The sequence below is a fragment of the Xenopus laevis genome, chromosome 3S (assembly GCF_017654675.1).
Source record: "Xenopus laevis strain J_2021 chromosome 3S, Xenopus_laevis_v10.1, whole genome shotgun sequence".
Lineage (NCBI taxonomy): Eukaryota > Metazoa > Chordata > Amphibia > Anura > Pipidae > Xenopus > Xenopus laevis.
The window spans coordinates 56,350,988-56,374,071 of NC_054376.1; the positions used below are offsets into that span (position 1 = coordinate 56,350,988).

At 34.0% G+C, this 23,084-nt stretch overlaps 1 protein-coding gene across 3 annotated transcripts in view; it reads left to right on the plus strand.

The window, feature by feature from the left end:
• fam189a1.S (family with sequence similarity 189 member A1 S homeolog) overlaps positions 1 to 23,084 on the plus strand; it is a 333,221-nt gene that overhangs the window by 145,074 nt on the left and 165,063 nt on the right. For all 3 annotated transcript variants that reach the window (XM_018255499.2, XM_018255500.2, XM_041588328.1), the window contains exon 2: positions 206 to 262. In XM_018255499.2, the coding sequence (XP_018110988.1) occupies positions 206 to 262 (57 nt within the window). The remainder of the gene's footprint in view (positions 1 to 205; positions 263 to 23,084) is intronic.

A 23,084-nucleotide genomic window follows, 5' to 3' on the forward strand; every position in this document is an offset into this window, starting at 1 on the left:
ATTTTCCTGGTGGCTCCGTAAGTAAATGCAGCTCTTGCCATTCTTAGAATGTAGATGTTAAAAATAATATCAATTTTAGTATATTTTGGTAAGGGGTTTTCTTAAAATGTTTTGCAAATAATGAAAAAGAATTGTTTCTAAGTTGTAGATACAGGAGAAAATGTGTGTGTGTGCTTTGTCACTAACACTTTTTATTTCCTTCCAGGTGCTTTTGTCAGGATTGATTGGTGTTGTTGCGTGGAAACGACCCCTCTCGCTTGTAGTAAGTAATTACACAGTCTTACTTTGTGTCAGGCAGAGATTTCTTCATTCATTTGATCTACTAATATAGTGCCTTGTATTCCAGAGACATGGTTTATACTTGACTGAACACATTTATTACTTAAAAATCTCTTTAAGAAGGTGGTTGTGTTTTAATGTGTTACATATTATACTAACATTAGTCTACATCGATCCAACAATGATGGGATAAATGAAGAATGCTCTTGAGGATAACAGGCAAAGCTTTATTATAACACTGGGGCTAACGCCCTGGTTAGATATATATTTATTAAAGATAACTATACCAATTACATTGATTGCAGTGGTTTTGTTAAAAATATGTAGCAATGTCACCGTCAGATAAATCCGTCTTATTAAATACTTAAAAAAAATTTAATTAATTTCCAAATATTTCTGGTCATCATAAAACGTTTTCCTATGTTTCCAGAAATTTTGCTTTTTAGCTAACTTTCTATGTTTTTTTTTTAAACAAGATGGCTTTTATATAAATAGAGAATAAAATTCACAATCTTGAGCACAGCCTCCTAGCATGACTTTTATTTCATTGTTTAGTCATTTAGAACATACCAAGCAACTTTCTAGAGATAGAGAAAGATGTTCGCACCTCAAACATAGTTTAAATGGCTGCAAGCTAAGATCTAGGAGACCTCCTACATTCTGTCTTCAAACAGAAATAGCAGCAAACTGTCTGTTTTTAAATCTATTCTTGGTGATAGGTTTCAGAAATAATAAATCTGCAAACTGCAACAATAGCACTTTCTTCAATGAGAAAAATTATGCATTGAGATAGACATGTCTCTCTAATGTAGTGACTTGACCATTCTGTCTTTAGTTGGATGTTGTGCAGCTAGTGACAAGTAGAACATTTTGTATTCTGTGTGCATCTATTGGAGCAGCCCTTTCTTATCTTTTTCTGGAATTACTCTAATACTTGCAATGTGCTATTTTGCCTGGGCTTTACCTTCAATAACTATAATGTATGTAATTCTTCTGAACACTGGCTTCCACTTGTTTTTTTGACAGCACAGGATTAAAATAGCTAGCAAAATAAAATACTTTGAAGATCTTAGTGTCTTGCCATCTTATTAAGTTTGTAGCGATTGTTTACTGCTTTTTCTAAGTAATAAGGAGAAACTATACGGAACTGAATATTTTTATTTTGGAAAATCATTTATTTTACAATCATATAGAATTGATAATATGTAAAAGACTAGTCATAAAATAGATATTCACATCAAGCTGAAATCAATTACATGGCATAGAGGATTAGGGGAAAGATGTACAACGTCTCAACACCTAGGTGCAGATTTATCAAAGGTCGAGGTGAATTTTCTAATAAAAATAAAACTAATTTTGAGCTATTTTTTGTGTACTTCGACTAGGGAATAGTCCAAATTTGATTTTAATTTGAAGGAAATTCGAAAATTCAAATATCAAAATTTATCATGTGCTGTCTCTTTAAAAATTCGACTTCAACCATTCGCCATCTTAAACCTGCCAAATTGCTGTTTTAGCCTATGGGGGACCTCCTAGAACCTATTTGGAGTCAACAGATTTGGGAAAAACTTTGAATCAAATGCGCTATTACTTTGATTCAAACGATTCAAATTTGGCCGAATACGGACCTATTCAATCAAAAACGGACCTATTCATCCCAAAAAAACTTCGACTTAATATTGGTTTGTTTTTTTTTCAAATTCGACCCTTGATAAATTTGCCCCGTAGATCATAGATATAATTACTGGAAAAATTTATGGCCCAAGGCATTATCAGCACTCTACTCTAGTATTAAACAAAACTAGTGGAGAGCATATGAATGCAGCTCAATGTTATCCAAACTGAGGCCTTTCAGTTTCTCATTTTTGCAGTTCCAGTATAGGATTTTTTAAAAACAGTATGGAATGCTTGGGACCTGCTGTTTCTATATAAGGGATATTTCTGTAATTTCAATCTATATATAGGTTGTCTGCTAAATGTAAACATTAAATATACCCAAATAGGATTATATTGCAGATAGTATGGTTTAATGCAGTTTAGTTATCAACAAGCACGAGGTACTTTTTTATTATTACAGAGAAAAAGGAAATAATTAGGAATATTTGATTAAAATGGACATTGTAGAAGATTGTCTTCCTATAATTCGACTTTCTTGATTATGGGTTTCTGGATAAATGATCTCATGCCTCCCATGCTGGATATAGGATCCCATATCTTCTCATCATTGAGGGCTCAACTGGGGTTGTAAGTCAGCTGGAGAACCACTGGATACTCCCCATTTAAGAGAGTGCTTTGTGTTTTAAGAGTGGGTCGTGCTTTAGATAGGAAAGGAGTAATTAAGGTAGTTTGTGGCGCTATTGTCTTCTAATTAACTAATCCCTCAAACATTAGCACTAATATTCTAGAAAATACAGCGGTCTATTTTTTCTATTTGTATTCCACATAGATAAGATATGATGAATTGATGTACTTTTTATTTGGTATCCCTCTATTCAACATGCCTTTGTTTATAAGCTCATTTTATAACATAATCATGTCTTCATGCTTCTATGCCTACAAATGTTTGTTACAAGACAATGAGATATTTTAATAAATGTCAAAACGCATATACAGTGGAACCTCAATTTTATATCCCTGATTTTAAGTTTTCACTGATTTTATATTTTTTTGGTGGTCTCATGAATGTATAATGCATAATATCTTTCCCAGATTTCCTGGGTTTTACACCATGTTTTTTCTGGTTCACTGAAAAAAACTAAAATGAGGGTTCTATTGTAATTTATTTGTGATTCTTAACAGAGGAGTGACCTTACAAAGTGTGAATTCCAGTTCCTGTTAGGTAGCCTTTAATGTGGTTTATATAAGATTGTAATACAATAGTATCATTATTTCTTATGATAGTGACTCCTTAAAGATGTATGGATTAGCTAGCCATTTCTGTAGACTTAAAAGTGTTTGTCATATACTTTATTCAAAACTTCACATACTTATTTCATGAAGGTATAGCAATTTATGTGATATATATATATATATATATATATATATATATATATATATATATATATATATATATATATATATATATATATATATATATATATAGCTGGAGAACCACTGTGCATACACACACACAAACCTGGTGGGACCCTTGCGCTCATGGGCCCCATGGGTCTATTTTTTAATAACCTGATGAACATATATAATTAAAAATGAATTATTGTTACTTCAAACTATTTGAAATATTTGATATTTTTAGTGTAATATACAGAATATAACAATTTTTCAATTACTGTAACTTGAGAAATTTGTTGGCCCTTGCCGCTAAGAACTAAATGTTTTCTTAGAAATTGTGAAAATATTATCTGATTTTTTTTTTTTTAAATATATTTATGTATGTATGCTTTTATGGTAGATATAGGCATTAAAACCATGACTTCTACTGTTTTATGTGCAAGATAAACTTTTATAGCACATCAGGCCAAATTAATTTTTAATTTAATTTTTTTCATTATTAGCTCTTCTGGTATTTTTAAAAAAAGAAAGATTTCATTCCCTATTGGGAGCTGTCAAGTTATAGATTTTAATGTTCCTTCTATTTTCTTGCAGGCTGTGTGGACCTATTCTTTTCTAAGCATTGTAGGTCCTTGCAAATATAGAATTGTGTGCATATAATTACTGTATATGTATTTTTGTGTGTGCTGTGGTTGACTTTCATATAAAGGCAAGGGAACATTGGCCAGACAAAGCTGTGTTCTGGCAAACATATAGGGTTGCCACCTGGCCAGTATTTCACCAGCCAGGAAAATGTTATAAGGGCTCCTTTACTAAGCGAGGAGCAAAAACATTTGTTTCACATGTTGCTCCTTGCCTCATTCATAGCACCTGTAGATGCAAGTCTTTACACTCCAGGATGGAAGTTGTGTCTAACAATGCTGAAATCATGAGGTATGGGGGGGGGTTGGTATATAGGTGTCACCTTGGATTCCTCATACCTAACATGGCATTCACACTTCCAAATTAGCTTCAGTAGGTGCAAGGTTCTACAGAACCCTATGCATGGCTTCATTGTGCCCATAGAGCTACACAATTTGCATCAGTAACTGAGCACTAATGGGGGAATTTTATATGTTTTTTAGAGCAAAAATCATTCACAAAGACCATTTAGAACATTAGTGACCAAGATTTTAGTTGTTTGCTTCCTTCAGACCTCAACGACTTCCTCACAGAGTTTGCGAATGCGAACAGTTGACTTTTGCCATACACAGTGTTTGTAATAAAATGTTGCAATCGCAAAGCCTTTTTTGCACCAAAATATTTAAGGAAACCAGAACAGGTTTTAACTCTAATCTTTGCTTATTGATAATGAGCGATGTAATATTTATCAGAGAATTATTTTATATTGTGAGCAGTGCTATACATTTGCCAAATTGCAATTTTAAGCATGACTTGCAATTTTAATTACATTTTGTGCCGCTTTTGTAATTTTTGAAAATGCTCCAGATTTGACTTTTCTAACTGCAATGAAAGCACAGCAAAAAACAAAGTGATTTGTTTTAATGAGCCTTAATTATTGTAATAATAATCAAATATTAATTTTACAATAGTGTGCAATGACTATAGTAAAAATGTATACTGATAATGGTTCTTTGAACAACTGAAACTGTTTGTGTTATTACAGATAAACTCAGTAGGCTCTGCGTGATGCGTGAGTTTGATTCCCAGGAGAGCTCACTTTGACCTTAAGCAAGTCATTTTATCTTCTTGTGTTTCGGAAGGCAAAAACTAAATTGCAATATCTGGCCTAGAGACACTTAACAATGCCTTAAAAAAATCCCATGTGCATGCTGTAGAAAGTTTGGTACTGCTGCAAGCAAACAGTACCAAAAAAATCTATAGCAATAATTACTCTCATAAAAAAGCTGTTATTTGCTCATTTGAGTTCATGATGTTGCAGAATTAGAAAAATACAAGAGCTGTTATATGAGAACAATGTGTAACTACAGTAGAATGTCACTGATAAAAAGTAAAAAGGGACTTGCATTTTACATTTTTTCATTAAATCATTGTTAGTAAGAAATTGTAATAATGAAGTCTTACCAAGATGCCAAGGGAAGCAGATTATAAATTAATACTACAGGAATGGAATCTGTTATTTTAGAAAGCTCTGAATTATAGGAAGTAGTGATGGGCGAATTTATTCGCCAGATGCGAATTTGCGGCGAATTTGCGCGATTCACCGCCAGCGAATAAATTTGCGAAACGCCCTGAAAATTTGCGGAAAAAATTCGCCAGCGTCAAAAATTGTTTTTCGGAAAAACGGCCGGTGTCAAAAACGGGTGTCGGCGTCAAAAAAAACGTGCGCCGGCGTAAAAAACGAGACGCCGGCGCCGTTTCGCAAATTTTTTGATGTTTCGCGAATTTCGCACGAAATTCGCAAATTTTTCGGAGAAGCAAAACGGCGCAAATTCGCCCATCATTAATAGGAAGGCCATATCCCATAGACTCAATTTTAATCAAATAATTCAAAAATTTGAAAATGTATTTACATTTTTTCCCATGTAATAATAAAAGAGTACATTGTACTTGATCCTAACTAAGATATAATTAATCCTTATGAGATTATGTTTAATTTATTTTTTAATAGAATTAAAGATCCAAATTATGGAAAGCTTCCTTTGGCCTCCCAGTAAGAGAGTACAGTACATACATTATATAGTGAATAAAGTACCCCCAGTTGCAAAATATGAGGATATTAGAAGTTACCATATAAAAACACAAGGCCGAAGGCCGAGTGTTTTTATACAGGCCATGGAACTCCGAGGTAACTTCTAATATCCTCTTATTTTGCAACTGGGGGTACTTTATTTATTATAATACACAAATTTCAGTGAGTCATGTGACAGAAATGACATCAGAACTCACCATTTATAACCAATGACATCAGAACTCACAGTTTATAAGGATATCATTTACAAGATATTCATGGCTTTTGTGTATTATTTCTCCATAATATATGTCCTCATTGGAATCACTTCATACTAATTTTCTATTTCATTGGCAAGTTGATATGAATCCCCCAATAATTTTAGTTGCTTACTTTCATGGTGTCTCAATCATCCCCTGCACACCTTGGGCAAATGCATTTGTTGGTCAGAGCAATAACAATTTCTATAATGTGTGTGGCCAGCTTCAATAGGCAAAGGGGTAACTGGAACACTGGAGCATAATGGCGGCATGGTACTATTAATTTTAAATTATTACTTGGTGTTCTGTTCTAGACAAAATTTTCTTAAAATCCAGCCATTGCAAAAGTAAAACTCTATGTATGTTTCTACAGTAGCTAGAGTGCCAATCGCTCTCTATTTCTCAGACTAAAATATAATAATTAATACTTTTTATTACTGTTATTCCCAGTAACATTCATAAGTGGACCCTGCTGTAGTTAAAGATGCGTACTATGGCTCTCTATGTTGCCATGACTACCATCACAGCTTCATCTAGTTTTGCCTTTTGACTCTTAGTACAGACAATGCAGGTGCTTATCCCATAGCATTCGATTGCCAGTTTTTATGACACTTTGGCTTTTATTAAGAAAAATATTATTATTCACCGTCGTAAGCAACTGATAAAATACTTTCTAAATACTTTCCAAAACACAGTATGTTGTTCTGCAATGTTATATAAATTATAAAATCTATTTTCTAAACACTGGATCACAATCCAAATAATTTGTCTTAGCTCATTCTCAAAATATGAGCTCAGCTCAGATTCTAGCTTAACTTGTATTTCAATGAAGGATTTAAAAAATAAAAGGCAGAGAAAGTTTAGCCAAGAGCTGAGTCTAGACATAATAGTCTTGGTTTATATATTTAATGGTTGAAGAGACTTAACAAAGAAGCAAGCATCAGGTAGAGCAGGCTCTTTAAAAGGAAAGGATAACTCTAGGGAATAGTACTTATAGCAGTATTTCATAAAATGAAGTCTGCGATTATGAACTGGTTATTTTGTATTATTATATTATGTTGATAGGGAAGCCCAAATATTATTGCATTGCATCTGTTTGTCTGCCCCTTCCCATGGTAGATATTATTTATTCGTTACAAATACAAATAAACTTCACCTCCCCATTTGTGTTCAATGGTAATGCATATTTGTTAATGTTTCCAAATGAATGTAGAAGCATCTAGAAATCGTTTCACATGGTTTTTCTTTGTCTGCCTTCTGCCTTTGTATTAATTATCTTCCAGAAGAGCCCCTCAAACATTTTACATACTTTTTTTAATGAACAGATTTTATATACATTAGTAGAGTAAAAGAAACAAAATAATGCTAAAAGTAGTTATCTTAAATATTTTACAGTTTTAGTTTTATTATTAGTATTAGTATTTTTTAGTATAGAAATCAATGGGGCAGATACAATAAATGGCGAAGTGGACTTCGCTATCTACAATTCGCTAAAAATCTCATCTGCATAGGGGACAATTCCCTAGCAAATGAGGCTGTTGCTATCGTTCGTTCACACCATATTATTATAGGCGACTTTCCGCTCTAGCGAACGGTCGTTACTCCACAAATTCACTAAGATGCAAAAAATTTTGCGTATTTATGGAAAAATCCAAATGTCAAAAACTCGAATGAAAAACGCATTCATGTCCCAAAAAAACTCTAATCTATAGAGCTTATTGTATGTCCCAAAAACTCAAACTGATTGAGTTTTCAGATAAAAACCCTTAAATCAACCACAGCAACTTGAGATTTACCTAGGACAACTCACATTGACTTGTACAGGACCTTGCCAGCTTTTATTGATTTTTAATTTCAAATTTTCAAGGATTTTTTGCTTATTAACTCACAGGCATTCCAGTTTTCAAAAAAAATAACTTGAATGTGTGATTTTGGGTGCAAAAAAAAAAAATTTGAATCATGGAAAAAAATCACATTTGATTTTTGATAAATGTGGTACTTACTGTATACTGTATATATACAAGTCCTCTCTAGCTCTAAGGAGCTGTCTGGGCACAATGTTTGGAAGAATTTGGCAATATGGGAGCCTTATTTTTTCTATAAAGAACAATTTGGCAAAGTGGATAATAGCTTCACTTACTTGACATAGCATAGGGCTATATGTATTCTATTGCAGAGCAATAAATGCCTCAACCTAAATGTCATTTCACCTTTTCGTTGACTTCAATGCACAATTTTGCAAATTTTCCATGTTTTTGCAACTGAAAAGTACAGTTTTACTAATCACTATTATAGTATATTTTTTAAAAAGTGTCATGGATTTCAAGTTCACCATATTCCGAACTACTAATATTTACATTGTAAGCATTTATTATTATTATTTCATGATGCAGCTGCTGTATATTAGCAAATTAGTAGAGCAGTTTTATTTATATTTTCTTTATGTTAATTCTTAAATATATATTTTACTTCCTTTCCAAGTTAGTGGAGTAACAGAGAAAAAGGGGGCTATGGGTGTCAGAGATAGTTTTGCATTGCTTTAATGCTTCACAAAATATTGTTTTGCAGATTTTAGACTTACAGTTTGATTCCTGGTGACACTATGGCCCCAGCTAGCCTCAAAATGATACAGGTGCTCTTTTACATCCTAAACTAACTTGGTGCTTGTAAATATCACAAATTAGTTTTAATGTTTCACATGCTTAATACCAGTTTTATACGCTGGCATCTTATATTAGGTGCAGTAGTCCATAGTTTATTTGTTGTTTTATTGACTCCACCACTGGAAAAATCTGCATATTCAAAGGCTGGACAGCATGCTTGGTTTTAACATGTAAATGCCTTTATTCAAACCATAGGAATAGACCATGAAAAAGAAGCAAAGTTTCATGGCACTCACAGACATCTCTCAAGCTTTATAAATAGTATATGAAGGCCAGATGATACTACTTTGCTGCCTATGGTTTGAATAATGGCATTTCAATTTTGAAGACCAAAGTAGAGTTGTCTAGACTTTTAGGGGCCCATTCACTTAGCTCGAGTGAAGGAATAGAGGAAAAATACTTTGAATTTCGAAGTGTTTTTTTTTGGCTACTTCGACCATCGAATGGGCTACTTCGACCTTTGATTTCGAATCGAATGATTCGAACTAAAAATCCTTCGACTATTCGACCATTTGATAGTCGAAGTACTGTCTCTTTAAAAAAAACTTCGACCCCCTAGTTCACCACCTTAAACCTACTGAGGCCAATGTTAGCCTATGGGGAAGGTCCCCATAGGCTTCCTAACAATTTTCTGACCGAAGGATAATCGTTAGTTTGATGGATTAAAATCCAAAACGATTATTCCTTCGATCCTTCGATCGAACGAATTACGCTAAATCCTTCGATATTCGAAGTCGAAGGATTTCAATTCGGCAGAGTTAATTAACCTCGATATTCGACCATAGGTAAATTTGCCCCCTAATGTCTATCTGTTTCCCAGATCTTCAAGAGCAGTTGGCCAGTAGCATTGAATACATTATAATCATGTATACAATATTTTGCATTAGTGCTGAAACACTTGTGAATGTTAGTAATTCAATTTTTCATTTAATTCAATAAGTAAGTTTGCGTATTTCCTCTATATAAATGGCTTTACTCCTTATATACAGACTTACATGCCAGTTCTGTAACTCTTAGCTTTAATTATTCTAACAGCACAGTACTAATCAAAATTAATTGTTGCTTGTCATAAGTTATTAAAGTTGGACACATTTTAACCCTGTTGCCATATACAGCCAATGATTTTTGTAGAGCAGTGACAAAAGGGAAAGCTCAGTCCTTAGTGGTGTAGGAGGAAAGAAAATCACAAGCTGATTTGTAAATCATACTGTACCTGTGCATTATATATAGAAATAAAATGTAAAATATATTTAGTTCTTATCAAAACAAAAATAATCGTTGTTGAGTTTTAATTTGAATTCGATTTATCATACTCTGGCCCTTTAAGAACTCGAATTTGACTTTGCCACCTAAAACCTGCTGAATTACTGTATAAGTCAATGGGGGACGCCCAGGGATCAATTTGGTGATGTGTGCAGCCTTCCTGACATTCAAGTTTTTTTGTAATCAAGTTTTTTAAATTCGAATCGAGTTTTTCTAATTCAAAGCAAGTTTTTTAATTAAAATTGAATTCTTGAGCTTTGGATCCTTTCAATTCATCCAAATTGAAAAAATTTGATTTTAATAATACATTTTGATTAGTCGAATTTCGAATTTGTGGGAGTTTATTCAACTTTTAAAAACTCACATAAATTCGAAATTCGACCCTTGATAAATGTGCAACCTCAATCAAATAAATACAAAACCCTCCCACAAGTTGCACATAGCATAAATAAATTGTGATCTTTTTAAAGGAAGTCCTTGTTGTGAAAATCTTGTCCTGTTTGCAGGTGAAATCAGTATAGTAAAGCATTTCCTGAAAGAAAAGAGTAACTTGTAACTGTATAAATCCAAATTTATTTACATGCTATTTTTCCTGCTACGTGTTGCACTTAATTTTCTCCATTTGAAGAAGTTTAAAAATAACACTTTGAATGCCTTAGAAAGTACAAAATGATTGAATAGTATGCACTCCCATAAATCCAATACATGCCCAATGCTTTATTAAAAGAACCAAGCACAACATTCTAAATACAGTATGCTATATTGGATTTTTAGAACTGTTGTAACACAGTACATATCAGTCTGAATGATCAGACTGAAAAACAAAGCTGCAATTGACTGTTTTTAATGGAGGCATTGAGTTTTCAAGAGTTATTTTCCAATTGAATTGCAAATCTATTCTGTAGCTGGGGACCTACATGTCAACCTCCTGATTATCCCTTCAGTGTTGGCACTGATGTCTGATAACCTCACAACCCCATGGGATGGCCTGCAGTCAGCATACTAATAAGTCATCTTGCTAGAGGCCTTTCATTTTGCTGAAGAAACAAATCAAAATGTTATTAAACATACAAAAAGATTCCTCTTCCTTTCCTTCATGTCTTACAATGTGCCTAAATGGAATCTAATATATTGTGTGCCTCTTTTGAAACATTCTACTGTGCAGCAAATGTTTCCAACTTCTCTTGGAAATGTTAATGTCTAAACAGAGATATAAATGTAAGCCGTGTAGCAAACAGCCAGTCCATCCTGGATGCTTTTGTACTAACGACCATTTATTTCTAGACAATACAGCTTTGGATACATTATTCTGGAAACCTGTCATCCAGAAAGCTTTGCATTATAGAAAGGCCATCACCCATAGACTGCATTTTATCCAAATAATCCAAATTTTTAAAAATGATTTATTTAATTTTTACATGATTTTCTAGTAGATTTAAGGTATGAAGATCCAAATAACGGAAAGATCCATTATTCTAAAAACCCTAGGTCTCAAGCATCCTGGATAACAGGTCCAATACCTGTATAAGGAAAGCTGTATGTTTGATGAATTGGCATTTCTTGTTCATGATCCCAAGGAGAACCCCGTATTTTCTTAATAAGATAATTATTGAGGTTCGTTATCATTAGACAACAATAACATTTCAGCATGTGGAGAAAATCATAGTACTGTTTTTCAGTCTTTACCTCTACACTGCACAATATTTTGCCAAGCATTTATTAATTGCAGAACCACATTTAGGGGCATATTTATTATGTTGTGTACAAAATGTTGAGATAATACACCACACATCACCGGGCTTCACAGTGTAAAAAAAAAACAGAATAAGCTTTTTACTTTTACTTTTTTTGCCACCGGAACAATAACAAACTAAAATTGGACATACCTTGATAAATTCACCATTTATTTTAGTTTTTTTTGTTGTTGAAATAATACACCACACATTGCCGGGCTTCCCAGTGTAAAAAAAAAACAGCATAAGCTTTTTATTTTACTTTTTTTGCCACCGGAACAATAACAAATTAAAATTGGACATACCTTGGTAAATTCGCCATTTATTTTACAGTTTTTACACCATTTTTTGTCGAATTTAGTTTTACACAGCATAATAAATATGCCCCTTAATATATCTTGCACATCCTTAAATCATCACTATGATTTGTGCACATCTTGAATTAGATAAAACGTACCATTGCAAAAATAACAAGTGCCACTATTAATTAACTTAACATGGACATACAATGTAGTGGGGAAGCTCAGAAAACTAGTAAATAACGAGTCATAAATAAGCAATATGGAGCAGTAAAATACTTTACAGTTTTAAGTCAATTCCATGAACTTACAGGGGACCTGTCACCCAAAAATTGTTTACTCCTCTGATTGGGGAAAACAATATTTATTTTTTTCCTTGCCCCCTGCCAGTGTCATGCCACCAGCACTTTAGAGTAACTTTTTCTCTACTAAAATCCACTCAGTCTATTCATCATCATTGATTTAAAATGTCAAAGTTCTAGAAACTCACAAAAATAATTTTAGCTATAGTTTCCTTCTACCAGTACCCTAATGAGTCATGGTAATATATCATCTGGATATATTAGCATCAACATGATAAATCCTCAAGCATATCATTTTCTTTTGCATGCACATTTCTAGCTTGTGTACAGTAATAAGAACAATGAATTATTTATACTGGGTTATGACTAATATGGGTTTAAAGGCTATGTGTTTCTGGCACACATAATTGACACAATTTAGGAAGGAATGCAAAGCACAGATTTTCATTTTTGTTTTTTTCCAAACCAAAAAGGAAAACAGTGTCTGTTGTTTTGGGCTAACATTCATTATTAGCACCCTCAAACAATGAATACTATAGAAATAGAGAGAGTCTGTTGTTTCCATTATTTCTCATGGGTTTATTGCCAGGAAACAAAAATTGTACATTTCCCCCCATACAATCTGTTGATGGTGATGATTTCTTTATTCAAAGTGTTAAATATCCCAAATATTGCCCTTTCTAGTTTGCTTTCTTTTATAAGTGTCATTATTTAAAAAGAAAAACTTCCAGCTTCATCATTTTGTTATTGCCATTTTATTTGAGTCTGAGAAGTTAGTATTTAAGATTTATTAAACAATCTTGTGTTGTTAGTGCAGTTTAATGCACTGTAGTTTAATCTCAGCCTTGCATATTTTCCAGTTTTAAATTAATTGTGTGTGGCAGGGGCAATATCCTCCGTTGCACTGCTACAAAGCACCAAGCTTTTATCAAACAAGTTTGCTATATTCAAATAATTATGATGTCCAGTTCCTCTGTTTGTCTGTTTTCGTTCCAAACAGTCTTCATGTCTCGCCACTCTACTAATTTCATTTTTAATCCACATTGTTTAATAGGTTCTCACCCCATATTCCTGTGCTTTGCTTCACCTTTGCATTTTGAATGCAGCTCTATAAATGTCAGGGCAAGCATGAGACTCTTTGAATTAATGCTGAGAATATGCAATATAATTGCTCTTCCTTCAGGTAAGCTTCAATAGAGTGCACGCGTCATTCTCTTCTAAAGCTCATGTATAACCAATTATTATTATAAACAATAAACTTGGCACTATATAACCATGTGTATAAAATATACCAGTTAATAACAGATATCAAGAAACTGCTAATCCTATCAATGTTCAAAATCCCATTTGGTAGAAATGTACAATTTTTCTTTAAAAAATGCCTATTTAGGCTGGCCATTTAATGTCAAATTCTACTGATGCTAAAATACAGGTTTGGATCCGTTATCCAAAAATCAGAAAGCTCCAATTATGGAAAGGCCATCTCCCATAGACTCCGTTTTAGCCAAATAATCCAAATTCTAAAAAATGATTTCCTTTTTCTCTGTAATAATAACAGTACTTTGTACTTGACCCAAACTAAGATATAATTTATCCTTATTAGAAACAAAACAAACCTATTGGTTTTATTTAATGTTTACATGATTTTCTAATAAACTTAAGGTATGAAGATCCACATTACGGAAAGATCTGTTATCTGGAAAACTCTAGATCCCGAGTATTCTGGATGTACTTTTCTTGTATCACGTACCTATTTTAATGTAAGCTTAATTGACTTATACAGCAATGTTGCTTATTTATGTCCCTCCTAAGCAATGGATCTCTCTTGCAGATCTGAATTGGTGCATTGATACCTTATTTTGCTGATCTAAACATTCGCTTTGTTACTGGGAATGTCAATGGCTGCTCTTAGATAATACCCTTGTTGTACCTTGTTTATGTTATGCTCATCAACAGATACACAAGTGAGAGAAGTCCCAGATTCTCCTCATTTCTGTGTGATTAATCATATTGCACAGTATCTTTCTATTTGGCCTGATCTTTGTGACCAAATGTATGAGCATCACATGACTAATGTGAGCATTAAATCACCATGAAATATTAAGGGGGAGTTTCATATGAATAATGTAATATGTCTTTCACTGAACACAGTGTCAGACTGGGACACCAGAGGTCCACCAAAAAAACCGTAGACCAGGTGTCCATTCTTAGTTTTATTTTCTTCCTCTCCTCACTCAAACAGTTAGACACTGGGCCAGTTAACACTGACATACGTTAAAGAATCACAATTTACACCAGAGATGTTGCGCCCCTTAAGCTATTGTTAAATTAAAAACATCATTTGACAATATGCAGCTGCAGGTTAGCAAACTCTGGGCTAAACTGTAACAAAGAAATAATTATTGGGCTGGGGGGGTACATATGCACAATGACTGGCTTTGTGTAAGCTTTCAAATTATTATTATAGTTCAGAAAAAGATAACTATTTAATTCATAAAAAAGGGTTGCTCTAAAGGGAATTGGACAATGGCAGAATATATTCACCTATGTATTATTTTTAATGCTGAACTGCTTACATTATATTAAAGGGTGAATAACTCAATGAAGAGGGATGTTACCAGATGACCCACTAAGTGCCGGTGTCAAGTTGATGTCTGATTCTGTGTTAATCAGTGTGTCACAAGCATTGCTGAGCAGACAATTGACTGGTATGCTAATGCTTCCAAGCGCAGTGTTTACTTGCCTTCTGTAAGAGACGGAAATTTGTATCGACAGATAAGGATTCCTAATTAAACTAAGATAGAAGGCCAGTAGTGCTCGGTAGGATAAGCCAATGTTTCTTTAAGTATAAGCACTAGTAGGAATAGTTATTTCTCAGCGGATATTTATTTGCATGCTGCTGTTTTCACATTGACTATTACCAGCCTAATCATGACTTACCAGTAAAAAGGTATTAATCCCTTAAATATACTGTCCCTACTATGTAGAGAGAAAAGATACATAAAGTAAAAAAAATGTCATAAAAAATGTATTATTTATTTACAATTCACCAATATATTTACAGGTAGTATGTGCAAGTTTACAAAACATCCCAGGCTATGTCACAGGAATAAAATGAGTAAAGTTTAAAGGAAACTAAAGCTAGATAAAGAATGAGCTAAGAATGATATACTTTACACATAGAGCTGTACCAGAACAGAGGTACAGTACGAAAAGTCAAAATACATTGTGAAATAGCCCTCCCCCCATATCTGACCTATATGGCTTCATGAGTTACTTAATAGATTTAAAGTTGATTTTGTCATCCCATTCATTTTAATGTCCTAGCTTTTGTGCCTGCTGCTCCTTCTCGTCTGCCCTGCCTGTTGCTTATTGTTCCCTGCTAGATGCACATTCTATAAATAACCTATTATTATTAATATAGGCAGTACAGACGTCTTATAGGGGATGAATCGTTTAGATAGGGATATGATATACAAGAGGTTAATCATAACTTTTTCCGAGATGTTTAGCAAATATATGCTGGTTTGAGTTTAACAAGAAACAGCTTACAACATTAAAAAGAAGCTTCAAGGTTACATTTGTTAATTAACTGAGTAGGGCCGAAGACATTTGACATTTACAATAAAAGATATATTGGTTTAAGACGAGAAAGCTTTTAGGTGCAGAATAATGGTGCTGGAGTAATTATTGATAATCGAATAAATCTCTGAGCCCATTTACAATACATAGCAATTACATGTATTTCAGACCTATATACTTACTGGAACTGTATAAAAATGTCGTATTGTGTAATATAATTAAATGTGCAATTATCAGCAGAAAGATTTAAATATACCAGAGAAATTATTGTGTTGTGGATGCACAAAAGTTTCCAGAGAGAATCAGAAATCAGTTCATTAAAACTATATGTAGTTGCTGGGGACATTTGCTGGTAAAGAGGGAGGCCTAGATTTAATGTTGGCACCATGTCAGTGGACCTCTAGTTATGGCCTTTCTTGCTCAAGAGTAAGGACAGGCAAACATCCTGCAGCTGTGGTCCCTTTACCAATGAATTACATTCTTATCAGCTAAAGAAGCCTGAGCAAGAATGTATGCCCTCCATGTTCCATCCCTTCTTTATCCACACATACACTTATTTTGACATTTAATGGGATTGCTTTCTAGGTATTCTGAGGAGCTCTTTTCTGTATCTAGGGAATGCATTTTGAAGCTGAGAAAATACTTGTTTCCCAATGCTCCTCTTAGTGCTGTTTTTTCCCAAACACTTCTCAAGGCGCCTGTTTATATCATACTTTGTTTATAAACTTTATTCCTAGCTTTTAAAATACATAACATTTCTTCCTGTCACTGTAAATCTTCACAAATTTACCTACATTCCAAGCTTAGTTTTACAGCAAAAAAAAAAAAAGATATAAAATACATAAAAATGTACCCAGAGATTTAAATCTAAAATGTGTTACATTGGTTTTAAATCCATATGTTACCAAATATACAGTATGCATTTTTAATTGATTGTGAACCTTGACAGATCATTTGGAGATGAGCACAGGCACATTGACTTTGATATATGAAGCTGTGAAAAAAAAAACGTTGCTGAAAACATGCCAAGCAATAAAATGTATTTTTAAAGTTGTGTGTTGAATTTTGGTATATGTTGAGTAGTGTTTAAAATTCTTGAACTGAACGATAACAGATTTTTACACCATAATTTACTTGCCACCTTCATTTGTTTTTTGACTTCAATGGTCTATGGCAGGTCTGAGGTGGTGCAAAATAACAGTTCTGGAGTTAGTGTGGTATAAAACAGAGTGTGCAATGCTTTATAAATATCACAGTTAATCTTATAGCATTATTTTATTTGATCACTATGCATGTGCATGGCTTTAATACCCACACAAGCAATGACAAAGCCTTCTAAATACGCCATTTCTTTAATGTCAAATAGAATTTGGAGATACAAGCTAAATCTATCGGAATATTAGATTGATGAGAACAGGTTATATACCCACTGTTAAAGAGGAACTATCGTGAACATTTTATTATAAGCTTCCTCATAATGAAATAAGAAACTTTCTAAATGCAATCAATTAAAAATTCTGCATTGTTTCTGAAATAATACGTTTATATTCACTATTCCTCTCTCAGGATCTGTTTCTCTTCATTCTGTCTTCATGTAGCAGTTGGGTGTGAGATGAATGAATCAATATATCTTATAGTGGGCTCCCTTTCTTAGCAGATGTATTAGAGTTCACTCAAGTAACTGATTCCAGTACAAACAAAATCTAACAAAATAACTTTTGCACAAATTCTGCATGTAGAGAGACATGATGACTGGTGATTTTAATAAAGTGAGCTCTAATGCATCTTCTAGGCAATATAAGCCCCCTATAAGGTATATTGGATCATTCATCTGACACCCAACTCCTGAATGAAGACAGAATGAGGAGAAACAGACGCTGAGAGAGGGATAGTAAAGATACACTTGATTATTTCAGAAACTGTACCAAATTTTGTATTGATTGCATTTAGAAAATCTTGTATTTCAGTATGATGAAGCATATATTACATTTTCATTTTCGCGAAAGTTCCCCATTAAGTGGCATACGCAAGGTTACCTTGTTACCTTTCATAATAAAGACTTAGCTGTTTCATTGTATTAAAATGAGCTTGATTTATGGATAGGACCACTCCATGTGGTATAATATAAGAGTGTCCTTAACGACCTTGAGTTGCAAATAAATGGCTTTAATACATCAAACTTAATATATTGTCTGCCTAACAACCATCTTCATGGTTGTAGCTTTCTATTTCCTCAGGTTATCTGAAGCGAAGAGATAAGTTCACTTTAACTAGATTTCCTACTATTTAAGAGAACCATGAGCGGGACTGTTTATATTACCATGGTAGTTTTCTTTTTTTCTCTCTAATGGTGCCAAAAAATGATCATGTGTGCAATATTTACAATCACTCAATTGCAAAACACTGACGGATGTCTCAAGTACCAACTGTTCTTTGCAGTTCAGAGCACTGAAGGATGCGAGAAGGATCTGATCCATCAATGCAGATGCAATTAATTAAAGTCAGGCAGTGTATGCAACTGAAATGGCAGTACATCAGTATTTCATATTACAGTTTAGAACAAAAAGAAACAAAAGCTCAAATCTTTTAAGATGTTTTCTTAATTGTCCAACACAAAATAAGATATACACATAAAAATATGAGAGGGACACAATAGCATAACACTAACTGACAATTACTGCTATATTTATTAGTTCTTACACTTTAAAAAACAAATTGATTTGAAAAATCATGATGACGATAATCTGTAGCATGTAGGGAAACTGTGCTGTGCCTTTTCATTTTCTTATTTTTTTTTTTAGATAAAAGCCATGAACCTCAGGGAATTATTTAGTATACTTGCTATTCCCCAATAATCAAAATGACACTTTAATGTGCACAGATTTGTATTTATGAGGAGATACTCTAGGCTGGCTTTTCATTTCTTCTATAGAAGAATACTTAATCTTGGATTTTGATATTAATTTCCCAGAGGTACTAGGATAAACACTTTTAAACAATGCAAAGGAGCTATTCAGTAATCAAATTGAAACAGGGCTTGTTAACAGTAATTAAAGCTGAAATGAAAGGCATCCTTTTATACAGCTGTAAAAAAAATATTTTTCTTCATCTTCTGTTAATATTTATGGCTTTGGTATGACCACCTAAAAAATACATAACAGTGATAAGGCCACAGTCAAAACAAGCACATCAGTAGAAACATTGGGTCCATGTGCATATATACCAGTCAAAAAGAGCACACCAGTAGCAACATAGAGTCCAGGTTCACAAGTCCCAGGCCTACAGCTTGTGTTGATATGTGTTGCTCAGGCCCGACTTTAAGAACAGTTCAGTGTGAAAATAAAAACTGGATAAATAGGCTGTGCAAAATAAAAACATTTTTTAATATAGTTAGTTAGCCAAAATGTAATCTATAAAGGCTGGAATGACTGGATGTCTAAAAATAATAGCCAGAACCCAACTTCCTGCTTTGCAGCTCTCTAAAGGTGGCCATAGACACACCAATATGGTATGAAGCAAATTTTCATACAATATTCGGTTCATGTATGGTGAGAGACGAGCCAACAGGTATCGGCAGAAGACTTGGATATTGGTTGGCTTATCGAACAGGTTGGGCAGAAAATTTTGATGGGGCACCTTTGAAGGCACCGAACATTGGCCATTGTTATTGCTGAATTCTCAGATACAGGTAGAATTGTTTCTACCAGTATATCTGATGATTCAGCCCTACACGTGTGCATTGAAACTAAATAACATCTGTGACCACCTTAACTTTTAGTCCGTCAACAATTTGAAGGGGGATCACATGGGCCATAACTGTTTAGGGAGTTTGCACTCGATCCTTAGCATGCAGGTCAGATTAAAAGGAAACAGTTCCAGAAAACTCATATGCCCCCCTCAAGTCCCTGATTATTTACTGACTGGTAACTAATAAGTGAGCTGCAAAGCAGGAAGTAGTGGTCTGGCTATTATGATACATATCCACTCACTCCAGCCTTTATATATTACATTTTTGCCTAACTAATTGTATTGAAAACATTTTTATTTTGCCTATCTATTTACCCAGTTTTTTTTTACACTGAACAATTCCTTTAAAGGAGAGTCAATCTGGAGGAGACTGGCTTTTGCAACATTGTTTAAAAGTAACAGCCAGGAGTTAAGCAAATGCTGCTTTCAGTAGCAATTACAGAACAAATAACTTTAAAGCACTAACAGTTTTAATAGTCATTTTGGAAAGTTGCTTTGTGTTGTGATTTCTTTTATTAGGCAAAAATAAATTTTCCCACCATGTAACAGGACAGATTTGCTCACCCCTAGTGACAAGTAAATAATGCGTGCTGATTGGTGTAATAAGTTATTAGACCTAGTGCAAATGTACACCTTTTATTATCAGCTTACAGTTTATTTACCAGCTTACACTTTACAGTTACATTAGTATTTAACTAAGTAACCCTGAGACCACCTACCATATTCACTGCTATAGTTATCTTCTATCCAGGGAAAAGCTTTTATCTCTGAAGCACAGAAAGATTTAGATGTATCATCTGAAGTAGGCAGTTCAAAAAATAATGATCTGATCAGATGGTATTTCTGTCCTATCCCATCTATAAAATCAGCTGTGTACCAACTATTCAATAATGTGCTATCAAATTAAATTAACGTCTGATTTAAAACCCCTGGCACCCAAAAGTATTCATAACAATAATAAAATGTCTGGAAAGCAGCATGGAAGTCTTTCTTCTAATATTCTGAGCAAGGGCCCACCTGGCAGTTAAAACCCTGTGTAACCTATACAATATTCGGAGTAGCCAGATTGCAGTCTTATACTGTATATAGCATTACAGATTATTGTTACTGCATTTAAGATGAGGAGGCAACATAATGGAAAACATAAGAGATCTTAACAAAATGCCATAATACACCAGACACATTTTGTTTGAATTCATTGGCATTATTTAACATAAGAAAAGACCATTTATAACCAGCCACAATGACTGCATACAGAAACAAGCAGAAACAAGCCGGGAGGATGTTACGTTTGTTCCCTGGAGTACTGATATTAGCACCAGTTATTGGGTTAGTTGGCAAGTGCACAAGGCTGAGACCTGTGTTGTTGTTCTGATTAAAACCAGTTATTGGGTTAGTTGGCAAGTGCACCAAAGCATCACTTAATCTTGCACACAATGAATATAGAAGGACTTACCTTCGTGTTCTTTATGACCTCAAATCCATAGCTAATTATAATATATAAATTACGTCAGTAAAAAAATAAAAAACAATAAAAACAAAACTCAGTGTAACACAAATGTTTCCCTTAAAAGTGTTCAGAAAAGGCCATTTATTAATGATACTTGTTTCTTCTCAAGTATTTCAGTCATTCTTTCCATCTCTTTTGAAAATACGCATGCAATCCAACTGTCTGAAGTCTTTGTTAAATTTTACATTTCACTGGCAATTGTCTGGATCGCTCTCATATTTTTTACTTTAACGATTCCCTGGCATTTAATGGCTCCAGATAATACATACATTGTCAGGCTAATGCAGTAGCAATAACCACTGCTAAACAATTTGAACTTTTGTAACTTTGTGCAAGTTTTGTTCTTTAGCCATAAAGCAAATGCAGAGGCATACATGTGTCAACTTGGGAACACTGTGTCTAGGTTCTGCAGATAGTGTTAGACAGCTGAAGTATAGAATCATTATAAGGCTGACAATGGCATGACTTACTTTATTTGAAATGCTGAAAATGAAGAACCCTGTAAAGCGTCACTTCTTTATGAGAAACGCCATCCAGTAGTTTCTTGTCTGCCTCAAATGAATTCTCGAAGCAGTAGAATACTGTTAAAATCATGCAATGCTGTCAAAATGTTAATGTTATTAAATTTATGCTGGCAAATAGCTATAAAATATGGAAGTACAGAGGGTATGTCCTCCACCAGTGATGTAAAAAGGCAGTCATTTAAGGTGCACATCTTACCCTGTGTGTTCATGCCCAGTTTTATCCCATTGGATCACTCAAGTATAAGGATAGTTTTATGACTTTGTATTTTTGAAGGCAAGAGATGTAAGCTGGGTTGTAAGAATTCTGAACTAATTGTGCCACCTATGCTTAAAGGGGATCTATAATGAAAATTATAATATAAGCTTCATCATACTGACATACCTCACACGCTCACAATTAAGACTTTGCAAGGGCTGCACACCTCCTCTTGAATTTCTGCTGGCGGAGTCAGTGGCAGGTAGCTGCTGGGGGCCCTGAGGGGGTGCTGGCCCTGGCCCAATCGTACCCCCTGCTGCCTGGTAGTTACGCCACTGCCCCATATTATTTATACATATAATGGGGGGACTACTTTATGTCAAACACACCATCACTTCAGCTACTCATTCCAAATATATTAGAAACTACATTTTTACATTTTGTGGAAGTGGATACTTCAATACATAATTTGCAACTATAATTGGTGAGACACACATTAAACAATTTGTTTGGAAATGAAGGCAGACTAAAATTTCCATGTGGTGGTTGACTAAACAATTATATTCACTATTAAAATCTTTTTGAATCAAAACATTCTCAAAACTGGAGCTAACCAAATGCCCCACACTGTAAGGAGTGAGTGCTGTACCATAAGCACTTTCCTTCTTTGCTAATTGTGTCCCCAGATCTGCATACTATTGTATGTGTATAGCTGCAAAACCGCAAAGGTGCATCAATAAGTAAATAGATTAAATATAATTTCTGATCAGGGGCATAACTACAGAGGAAGCAGACCCTGAGGCTGCAGGGGGGCCCAGGAGATATAGGGGTCCAATATGACCCTAATTAATATACAATTTCAATAAATACTGCTAAAACAGGTCAACCTCTAGACATTTTGGGGGCCTGGAAAATAATTTGCTATGGGGCCCAGTAATATCTAGTTACGCCACTGCTTCTGATAATGAATGAATATTAGGAAAATCCCATGATAGAGATGAGGATTTTAACGGGGGTTCCCA